The 12,107-nt window shown below is 35.4% G+C and overlaps 1 protein-coding gene across 1 annotated transcript; it reads right to left on the bottom strand.

The window, feature by feature from the left end:
• Positions 1-9,082: 9,082 nt before the first annotated feature.
• Positions 9,083-11,881, bottom strand: LOC114820848 (ent-kaurenoic acid oxidase-like). Its single transcript, XM_029092094.2, has 9 exons — positions 11,587-11,881; positions 10,886-11,210; positions 10,549-10,698; positions 10,184-10,435; positions 9,989-10,072; positions 9,682-9,760; positions 9,493-9,599; positions 9,294-9,412; positions 9,083-9,188 (listed from the first exon to the last, which is right to left on the bottom strand). The coding sequence occupies exons 1-9, from the start codon at positions 11,829-11,831 to the stop codon at positions 9,098-9,100; spliced, it is 1,452 nt and encodes a 483-aa protein (XP_028947927.1). The 5' UTR covers positions 11,832-11,881; the 3' UTR covers positions 9,083-9,097.
• Between the last annotated feature and the right edge of the window lie 226 nt (positions 11,882-12,107).

Raw genomic sequence — 12,107 nt, 5'->3', positions numbered from 1 at the left:
ATCTTCGCTTGGTCGCTTCGGTCACTAGTGAGGATAAGTACGTAAATGAATAGAGACAGAGAAGCAAACACAGGATGTACGTGGTTCACCCAGATTGGCTACGTCTATGGAGTAGAGGAGTTCTCATTAATTGTGAAGGGTTTACACAAATACATAGGTTCAAGCTCTGGTTTAGTGAGTTCTAGTGAATAGTTTAGTACAAAATGACATTAGAGATTATTGTGGGAGAATGATCCCTATTTATAGAAGAGAGTTTCTAGTTTTGTTCTAATATTGACACGTGTCGTGTTGTGATTGGCCTCTGATGTTGACACGTGTCGCGCTGTGATTGGCTTCCGATGTCGACACGTGTCGCATTGTGATTGGCCTCCTGGTTGAAGAGAAGCTCTTCTAGGTCCTTGACGGTATAACGTTGACCGGTGCTCAGTAGTTTCGGAATTGGTCAAGTATGGTACAAACAATTTGTTTTTACACGTAAGATATTGATAAAATTATATTTATAAAAGCACTTTAAACTCAGTAATTTAGAAACACGAAAAAACTAATTTATTTTGTATCGAGAGAAAGAAACCAAAAAACTTCAGGCTTATAAGTAGATAGATTATGAGTTTTGTCTTCCATCTGAACCTTTAAAGTGTTTTTGTATAAATCTTGACGTGTTTTTTCTTATTTACTAACCTCATCAATATAAGACTAAAAAAATAATGATATTTTCAAGTCTTTAGGGATATGTATAAGTAATGAATGGGCACCAAATTAAATCTTTTGATGACACGTCATATGATTTATTAATTTGGTCTAAAAATTTAGTCTACACACCACCCTTTGTCGAAGATTAGACTTGAATTTGAATGAATGTTTAAAAATAACAACCCACATGGCTACTAGCTAGTAATTAAAAATAAATTAACAACCAAACAAAAATTCTTAAAAATTGAAAAAAAACAAACATGCACATAGCATTTCGAACTTAGGACCTCTTGTTAATTTTAAATACAAAAACCATTGCTTCCAATCATTTAGCCAAATTTTATAAATTTATATTGTTATGAAAAGAAATTTGTAAAAAATGGAATTTAAATAAGCACACATGATGTTTTGAACCAAAGACCTCCTCATTAATTTCAAACAACAAAATCACTGATTCTAGTTAAATTTCTTTGTCATTAAACCAAATTTTATAAATTTATACTCTTATGAAAATGTATATAAATATGCCACACTAATAATTTTGTTGCTCCTAATTTTTTTGGGCTCGAACAGTCGCCCTGCTCGCACTGGGCCTGAATCGGCCATGAGTCTAGGATGAAGGTTTCATCTAATTGGAACACAAATTTGTTGATTCCCCGGAAGCATGCTATGATGGTCGGTGATCCAAAGAGGTGAGTTCTATACATTCCGACTCCATCATCGTACTGAACTAGTTTCATTTGTCAAAACTAGTTTTTTTTTCAGATTTCCTTCTCCAAAATCTTTAAAAAAAGGGAAAAACAAATCCGTCTTTGTTGTGCAGCAGCAGAAACCAAATCACCGGAGCGGGAATTCTCATTTTTGACGAGAGCAGAGGGGCTGAACTAGTGCTCCTAGGCATGTTTTCCAACGAAGGGAGGGGCGGCCGCCACTCCTCGCCCTCATGTAGCTTCGCCACTGATACTAACTAGCATCAACATGATAGGATTAAATGTTGTTGAGAATAAATTAAAAACTATATTATGCTCGTGTACTTCTTGATTTTTTGTCGTAAGATTTTGATCGTTATATATTTGAGTATGAATCTAACAACTACAAACTCCAAAGAATGTTGTTTGGCAATGCTGACCATTTTTTTATATTTTTCTCTCTTAAAAGTTAAAATTGATTGTACTGACACATTTGTTTACATTTTTCTCTCTTAAAAGTTAAAACTGATTGTACTGTCCTCTCTCACATTATCTATAAATATTGTATTAATTTTAAAAAAATAATGGAAATATTGTTTAATGCTTATTTTACGATAAAATAAATTCATTTCAATCCATCTAGGCTCCTGCCTAAATCTCACTTAGGCGCCTCTGCTAGGTCTCAGTCTGCTGCCTGACTAGTGCTTAACGTTTTTTTAGAATCTAATCCTAACCAATTTAAGCTTCTTACATGGCTTTAATATTACCGCTTATAACCGTTTTGGTGAAGAAACTGTTTCCTGTTATGAATATTGACTCAAAATTTTGCACTCTCTAATGTGAAAGCAATCAATTCGATTGAACCTTGCACTCTTTTGAATTTCGCCCATCCCCTCAGCAAATCCTGGCTGCACCACTGGTTAGTATACATATAAAGAATGGAATCGTACTTAGCCCGCTTAGCATTGATAAAGTCGTCAGGACGACGAACAATTTTGAAGTACCAAATGAAGGTGAATATTTCACCCAAAAATGGAAGTCCCATCCGGTAGGCGAATGTCGTAGTATGAGAGGAAGCACATACCAGAGCTCATTCCACCACCACAAGAGCAACCCCAACAATGGCAAAGCTCCCAAAACCAAGGCCACCCACACTTCCATAGAAATACTCATGATGTGTCCTAACAAATATGATAATTAAAAGCCAAAGCCAAATTCCCTCTGGGCTATATATTTGTGGTAGATTCCGAGGTGATTATCCGTAAGATCAGGTCAGCATGCCGACAAGGGGAGAACGTGTTAAATGTTACTAGTTAGTATACATATATAAAACAAAAAGAAGTGAAAATGAGTCATACTATGCGAGTACTTCACCCCAAAATGGAAGTCCCATGTGACGGGCCAGCAATTTACCACGGGATAATACTTATGAATACCTAATATACTCACTAGTGAGTGAGTACCTAATATATTCGTTCTGATGTGGCTTATTTAAAATATGTCATATGTTTTTCATTTTTCAAAGTCTAAAAAAAAAAAATTCCTTAACCTGTTTATTATTTTTTTAAACAGTAAAATATGCAATATAAGGTGAGTTTCTAATTATTACCTTTTTACACCGATAAACGAATGTCGTAGTCTGAAAGGAAGCACATACCGAAGCCCCCTCGGTTAAATGTCCTAGTTTACATATATTCGTCTGACCAGGATTTGGCTTGTGGACGAGGGGAACAAACCCCAGATGATACCTGCTGAAAGATTATGTTTGATACGCCCATCTCATATCCTATGAGAATAACACAATAAAAATCTCCTATATAGCCAAATAGGGCTAGCTGTAACCTTAGGACTGGTTTGGGTTGTTGTACTTTTATATAAAAATAAAATAAAATAAAAAAATTAAGTGACTCTCTATCATAATGGTGAAGAGCAGTGTTGCCCTTGCACCATAGTGTGGGTTCGAATCCTGTTAATTCCCTAATCTAATATCTAATTTAACTAGTTTATCGTTTGACAAAAAAAATAAAAAATTAGAACATCAAATATGTTTGGTTAAACAAATTTTTTGATGCCATTGATAGTAGAAAAGTAGAAGCAGGATGTATCATGCTTCTTAAAAAAACGTTTTGTTTTAAAGCATGTACGTGAACACTCATGAAATTTTCAAATGGCAAGTACACCCTCACATATGTTACAAAATTACAACATTTTCCCTTACATTTATTATATTACATTCAACACCATATGCTTTTAGTCATTTGGCATAGTCATAGCAGTTTTAGATAAAAGTTTACCATACACTCAAACACTACTTTTTTTTTTTGTTAAAATCACTTTTACAAAAAAATTTATCAAACACTCAACAACTTTATTTTATATCCATTTGTTCTCACAGCACAACAAAAATAATTTTTTTTCTTTCTAAAAAGCACGATAACACCAAATTAGCCCTTAATTTAGCTGGTGTCCTTATGTGCCAAAGTGGAAGTTGCACTTACACCCGTCTTGGTTAATTGATAATATGAATATCATTAGTATTTTAGTGGGTTAATTACACCAATACCTCTTAAGGTTTATTGAGTTTTCACAAAACTCCCTCACGTTTGAGACATTATATTGATACCCCTTCAGGTTTAAATTCACTTTCACATAGCTCCTTCAGTCAAAGTTTTGTTAATAAATTGACAATTTAAACCTTATAACTAATTACTTAAATAATTCAAAAATATTTCTAATTATATAGAAAAGAAAATATTTAAAAAAAAAGTGAAATGGCAATTTAGTCCTTGAATTATCACCTGAGTGAAAATTAGGTCTCTAAATTATTATTTTTTTTCGAAAAATCAGTCATTGAATTATAAAAATCTACCAATTACATCCCTAATATTAGATTTGAAGCTACTATATTCAATTTTCCGTCAATTTAAGTCATGTTACTTACATGTGATACATGTGATGACCCGTCCCTAATTTTCCATGTAATTTCTCATCTAAGTGTGTAAATTGACATGTATGCCCTTGTTGACAAAGTGACGTGGACGTGGTTATTCAGTTTTTAATTATTTTTCTCATTATCGTAATTAAATAGTACTCATTGTTACGATCTCGTGAGCACGATTTAGACCCGAATCGGAGTGGTAACGAAAAAGTTACGTTACATTAAAGTATGTAAACAGCAGGTAGGTTTGTGCACGTGTGTAAATTATCCAGTGTTGGAAACATTGTTTTTGATAAGGGGACATATTCCGCGTAATTTAAAATGTGTACCAAACCTTATCATTTTCTTCTTTTAAAAACCTATCCGTGACTTGTTTCACCCACCAATCAAATCTCATCCTCACTTTTCTCCACTAATCAAACATATCTCTATCTCCTTCTCAACCAATCAGAAAACCTTTCTCTTTCTCTCTCATCTTTTCCATTTCTCTCTCTTCACCCGTCACTCTCTTCTTTGCAACTACAAGGACCTTCATCAAACACTCACAGATTGAACTTAAAAACCCCATCATGTGTTCCTTTCGAACCCACAAACCCAACCATACAAATTGATTCTCAAATGGGTGAGTTTTGACTCGTCAACTCAGAAGCTCTAACTCGGATGAGTTTGCTCCGACGTGATCCCGATCGAGTTACAAGTTTTTGAAGGTTGTGGAAGCACCTAGTCAACTACTCGAGGCCATTAGTCTAGGTTTGAAGAAGAACTAACGTCGAAACACACGTTTTCGAGGAGTAGAAAAATAGGCTGAACCTTTCGAAGCTTTTTCAGCCCATTCCCATCCACTTTTTTGGACTTTTGAAAAGTACAATCTTGTTCTTCTCCTCAATAGCTTCATTTCCATATAAAGATCGTTGAAAATGGTTAAGAAATGAGCAAGTTATGAGGTTTTGAATTTTTTCTCAGAAACCGGCAAACCAGATGGCGACGGCGGACGGCGAGACTCACCAGAGAAGACGAAGAATATTCCGTCAAAGTTGATGGAATATACTAACGGCGTTAGGTAATGCCGTTAAGTTTTGTTAACTGTTTAACGGAATATTCTGTCAAGTCTGACGGAATATTTCTGGCTTCTGTCAGTCTCTGCTAGGCGCATGCTTGTGCATGTGGTCATGGGCTAAGCGCCTCGTGAGGAAGCGTCCGGCCTCCGGCTGGCAAGTGGTTGACGCATACAGGTCCGTGACGTCGAGTAGAATGTTTTCTTATATTCAAACCTTCCGTTTGAGCAAACTATGAGGGGTTTTTCCTAGCTTTTAGTGTATGTGTTAATTAACTAATTATTATTAGTTGTTTCACATATAGGGGAGACTTATCTTGAGGACGTACGAGGACAAGCGAGGCTAGGGGGCTACGATCCATCAACGTATTAGGGAGTGGGCATTTGTTTTCGTATATATATAAACTTTATAGTTTCCATATATGCTTTTGAATTGATTTATGCATATATATATATATATATATATATATAAACTTTATAGTTTCCATAAACGCTTTTGAATTGATTTATGCATATCATGCCATGATTAAATAACGTTATAAGAAATGTTATACTGTGGTGAAATACTAAAATAATCCTACGGGATGCACAAGTAAGTTTATTGTCAGGTAAGTTTATTATGTTGACTAGAATTATTGAATTGTTATGGCATGCTTATATTTATGTAGTCTGCTCATCATTGCTGCACCCTGTTGTTAATGCTCGCCCCAAACCAGGGCTAGTCTTTCACGTGTATGTTCACCTCTGCACTACACGCTCGCCTTGGATCCAAGTATGTGCCAATCGTGTCGTACAAGTTGCATTAGGCAACCCCGACTCGTAAATGATCGCGATTAGCGCTAGTCTTCACGTGATTGTAGCACTAGAGAGTATATTATGAATACACATAGTCATATCGTACATGTCACATTAGGCGACTCTGACTCTTGTGCTAACATAGATTGATGAGCATTAGTTCATTCGTACAAGTCGCATTAGGCGACTCCGACTTGTGTGCCAGTATAGATTGATTGAACCCCTGATTTTACTTATATTACTGTTGAGATATTGTGATGTGGCATACTTCTGGATTTACTGTTGATTTGCATTTGATTTCATACTTTTATGTAGTATGATTTTTCTGGAAACTATACATGTTTTACGGCGAGAGGTTAGTATATTCAGAAAATAAATGGTTTTTTATAAACTTTTGTTTTTGCCCACTCACCTTTTTTGTTATTTCGCCCTTCCAGGTCCTAGATAGTTGAATTACTCTGTGGCGTACGAGGATTAGCCAGCGATTCTAACATATCCTTGTTTAAGTGTAGGAACTTATCCCGTTGTGTATTAAATACTTAACTAGTTTCGATTGCACTATTTGTCATCTATATCCTGAACATTTGTATTTTATGAGTTCTACCCACTACTGCGCACTCACTTTATTAGTTTAAATGAGTTCTAGTTTCGGTTTTAAATTATTCACATTTTTACATCACTTATACTTTTGGTTACGTCACATTCGGGCGACGACCAGCATGCCTCGACTCCGGTCGGGGTGTGTCATACACATTGGATTGTAAATTGGTAATTTTTCATATACAAATAGTGTATGGAGTTAAATTTGGTTGATAAATTAGACATTAAATATGCAATCTATATGAAATGTCAGGGCTTATTGGCTAAAAAAAAGATGGTATTACATTTTAAAGTGTGTCAAGTGACTTAAGTTGACGACAAATTGGATAAAATAAATTTGAATATAATAGTATGGATGAAATTAGCAATTTTTAATGAAGTTTGGAACTTATTTTACCAAAAAAAAATAATTTAAGAACCTAATTTTCACTGAGGTGATAATTTATGGACTAAATTGACACTTCAATTTTAAAAAAATAAGTTAAGTTCAAAATTGCAAAACCAGCGCACCATGAATTCCCCTACCTTCGACTCCACTGCAAGTCTGCAACCCCAGCCCACCCTCCTTTGTGTGTTTTTCTAAACCACCACTCGAAATTCAACAACAAATTCAAAATTTGAACAAAATGAAGAACAACCCACCGCTCGCTGGTAAAGCAGATATAACTGGACAAAAAGACGTCGACAATCCGGCGGATAAAGCCGGTCTCGCATTGTGGGTTTAATTAGATTTGTGGTTGGCCACTGTGCACCGCGTATCTGTTGCGAGTCAGATCGATTCATTTCAGACATCGCGTTCGTCTCGTGGATTCTCGATTTACTGTGTTCAAATGTGTTCAATATGCACCGCCAAGTCCAATCTGTTCAAATTAAGCCAACAACAGCTAAATCTCAACCCCTTCCCCATTTTCAGCTGCAACACTTTAACATCTTTGAATTTGACTCCATCTTCCATTTACTTCTCATCTCTCTTTCAACGGGATCTCTTCTATCTTTCTCTCTGAATCAGTTCAAAATTTTTGTTAGATTCAATGGCGAAGCCAAAAATTATATGGTGGGTGGGCTAAGCTCAAATCATTCTCTAAGGGGGGGGGTGATGCTCACCTCTCCATCGGTTACCGTTTAATTAGTTTGGTTTAATTGATTCATGACAGGGTTTAGGGGGGTGAGCCAAAATGCACTCCAACAGGGGATGAGGATCACCTCCTCTTTAGGGGGTGAGCCAAAATGCACTCCACCAGTAATCTTAGCTAATTGATAATCTATGTGTCGTATTAGCTTTTTTGTTATAATTAATTCTTCTCTGATCTCTACATTTATATTAGGGCATGTTGAAGAGATGTTCTTAAAATAGGGACTCTCTATAAACTCTTCGCCGTCTCATATTTTTTTGCATAATATTTTTAATATTAGCACAAGAATCCCACTTTAAAGAGCCTCCTTAACATTTCTCTTTATATTATAAACATTTGGTCGGTTTGAAAAGATTAAACAAACAAATAATAAAGTTAATTTTGTTTAGCAGGAAACAATATTTTGCTCCCCTGTAAGCATCTGTATATGCTCTTGGACTTTTGTAATGTTTGTTTTTTTTAATGACATGTTGAGCTTGCGTCGGTGTCCTCAAGCAAATTCACTATTCATCGAGTAACCTCTATCTTTATGTAAACCAGCCTTGAAGACAAAAGGTAAATATAAACCATCATATACGTCTCTTGAGCATCTTCAATCATGTATTTAATTTTCAAATCAAATTTTAACCAAAACATTTTTTTAGGAGCTCTTTTCTCTCTTCCCAGATTTAGGAACCCCCTGAATATTTGTTATCTTAAGAGCAGAATAGGAACTATGATTGGAGATAAAAAAATTTAATTTCTTTCTAAATTTTAGCTAGAAGCTCATTTAGGAAGACTGTTTTATGCGCTAAAGATCGTTTTTACCGTACTTTATTTTGTTTTGCGTGTCACTTACGACACTTCAACCTTAACCCTAGTTCATTTATACACACCCCATCGTAGATATAACTCCTCTTTCCCCGCAACAAACCTATATGAACACCAGGCTGGATGTACTCAATTATATTGATAGAGAGAGGGAAAAAAAGAGTTCCAAATCATTATAGAGGAAATTTAAATGTTGGAGCATAAGAATTAGAAAACACATACATTACATGATTCACAACCAAAAAGATACATAGAAATAATCCTAGTTCCTTTTCTTTAGTTTTTTTTCTTTCTATTTTTGAAGTTCAAAGCAGGCCTACGACTTGGGAAAATAGAACGGTGAGATGTCAAGCCATGCATATGGATCAGGCTATGAGAAAATGGATTTCTAAATTTTGTTGAACGTGATATCAACCTTATCAACTGGTAATGGATGTGGAAGATAAATCATTTCAGCATCTGGATTGACCAATTTCCACCTAAAAAATTTCAATCACCATAAAATTCAGGACTGATGTCTATACTGTGTTAAAGATTCAATAGCGTATAAGATATAAAGCAAGCTACAAATTAAGTTTTCTTACTTGTATCCTACAGACAAATGATGTAAAAATACTGCAAGTTGTATCTTGACAAGCAAGTTTCCTGCACATATTCTCGATCCACCACCAAAAACTTGGTATGTTCCTGGCTTAGCTGGTTCCTGAAGGAGTGAAATAACACCTATTAATTAATTAGTAAATTATCTCCAATTAATTTATCGTGTTAGAAATATTGACTTACATTCCATCTATCTGGGTTGAAGCACATGGGATCATCAAAATTCTCTGAATTTGTGTGGAGATATCGAACCCAAACAATCACTCTCCAATCCTTGGGTATTTTATAACCTACACCAACCAATTTGGTTATAAACGCACAAAAGGTTATGTGTGCCGATGGTAATTAAAAACATAATTTACATTTTGTTACCTTTATACTCAACTTCCTTAGTAGCCAATCGGAAAACAAATGCTGCAATGTTGGCCAATCTTATTGTTTCTTCCACCACCTGTATATCATTATATGAAAATTTTGGCTTGAGATTAATTCTTTTTTACAAGGAGTATCGCGAGAGATGCATAACGATACTATAATGAATGACTTTTCTCTTTTATACAGACGTTAGTAGGAGTGGGAATCAGAACATTGGATGCAGTACTACAGTAAATTAAGCTATAAGCTCATTTCATCAATATATAACAAATGGTAAATCCCAAAATGCATACAGATGAAGTACCCTGTTTGTATATTTCATTTTTAAAACATCTTCATACGTGATAAACTCCCCAGTCTTGTTCTCATGTATAGCCATATTCTCTTCCTATGATCACAGATCACGAGAACCACGTTAAGATGAAACATAATTAAAGAACATGAATGTTTCTTTTTTTGAGTAAAATTATGAGAATATGGTGATATGCTATGATCATACGCAAAGCTTTTGGAGGACGTCAGGGTATTTTGCGAGATAATATAAAGTCCACATTGTTGATAGCGAAGTAGATGCATATCCAGCGACAACAAGGCTGACAATGTTATCTAGAACCTCTTGGTCACTTAATTTATTGCCTTCATCGTCTTTAATCTGCATAAGCCCATCCATTAGATCATTTGTCACCCCTTCCTTTAGAGTTTTTTTCTTCTCTAGCTCCACCCTGAAAATGTCCTCAAGCTTTTTCCTACACTGCAAATTCACATTCATATATTTAACATGCATGCACGTTATTTACAATATGGTCTGAATATATATTGAAAAATCAGTGGAGTTGTTATACCAAAACCCATTAAGATTCAAACCTGAAGGGCATGGCGGTAAGCCGATCCGGGAATGTTCAGTGGATGAGCCCTAATTCCAGTGACTAATCCAGTAAACAAGTTATCAATGGTATCAAGGAGAGGCCCCGGCTCCAAACTTACGAATAGTTTCCCAATATTTTCAAATGTGACCTGTAAACATAATGAAACATGAAAAATTGTTGAAGATATTAAAAAGTCTTGCACCGAGAATCTGATAGAATAAAATATAATTCATATTGAGTGATTACACTTTCAATTGCACTGAGATATTTTCTGATAAAATATTACACCTGCATGACTAGCACTTATTGCTTTATTGTTTTGATAGTTAATTTACCTTCCTGGCTTCATCATATCCTTTGACTCTACCCTTCAGAGCCCATGACTCCAACGCGGCCACCATACGGGGTTGGACAAGCTGGCTTATGCGACGGAGAGCGTCAGGACGGTTAATTACGCTTACAACATAGCTTCTAACTTTTGTATGAGACTTTCCATGAACTGCCACTATAGAACTAGCACCTACAATATCAACATTGGGCCAGTCTAGGATGAAGGTTTCATCTGATTGGAACACAAATTTGTTGATTCCCGGGAAGCATGCTATGATGGTCGGTGATCCAAAGAGGTGAGTTCTATACATTCCGACTCCATCGCCGTACCTGAACTAGTTTCATTTGTCAAAAACTACTATATATGCTCCGACTTTTGAGATATCACATACTTAGAAGTTTGTAGTTGTTAGATTCATACCCAAATATATAATAATCAAAATCTTACGACAAAATATCCAAAAGTACAAGAGCATAAAATAGTTTTTAATCTATTCTCAAACATTTAATCCTATCAAACATTTAATCCTAACTAGTTAGTATACATGTAAAGAATGGAAATAAATCATTTGTCAATACTCAACAATATATATTGTACTTAATACTCCCATGTTAATGTTACCAGTTTTTTCTTTTGTTTTCCAAATGTTAATGTTACTAGTTAGCATACATGCATATTTAGAACAAAAAAGAAATGGAATCGTACTTGGCCCGCTTAGCATTGATAAAGTCGTCAGGACGACGAACAATTTTGAAGTACCAATGGAAGGTGAAGATTTCACCCAAGAATGGAAGTCCCATGTGGCCGGGCGGCAATTTAGCGCCGGTAGGCGAATGTCGTAGTTTGAGAGGAAGCACATACCAAAGCTCATTCCACCACCACAATAGCAACCCCAACAATGGAAAACTTCCCAAAACCAAGGTCACCCACTCTCCCATAGAAATACTCATGCTGTGTCCCAACAAATATGATAATTAAGCCAAAGCCAAAGTCCCTCTGGTCTTTATAGTCGAGTTGTGGTAGATTCCGAGTTGATTACTCGTATCACCAGGATTAGCATGCTGACAATTTCATATACCCACATACAATGAGAAAATATCTCTCATACAACCATTATTTAGTCCTAGTGTGGTGTTACTCTCTAGTATGTGTGTGTCACGTATATAAAAATGCACTATTTATCCAGTAGACAATTAGTACGTGATAAATTAACTATATGATAAATT

The sequence above is a fragment of the Malus domestica genome, chromosome 14 (assembly GCF_042453785.1).
Source record: "Malus domestica chromosome 14, GDT2T_hap1".
Taxonomy (NCBI): domain Eukaryota; kingdom Viridiplantae; phylum Streptophyta; class Magnoliopsida; order Rosales; family Rosaceae; genus Malus; species Malus domestica.
This window is presented reverse-complemented; position numbering and strand designations above follow the sequence as displayed.

Coding starts and splice junctions, on each gene's coding strand:
- LOC114820848 (XM_029092094.2), bottom strand. CDS start 11,831: ATGAGTATTTCTATGGGAGAGTGGGTGACCTTGGTTTTGGGAAGTTTT. Junction 10,073..10,183: donor ACGTCCTCCAAAAGCTTTGC/GTATGATCATAG, acceptor CTGTGATCATAG/GAAGAGAATATGGCTATACA. Junction 9,600..9,681: donor TAAGGAAGTTGAGTATAAAG/GTAACAAAATGT, acceptor TGGTTGGTGTAG/GTTATAAAATACCCAAGGAT.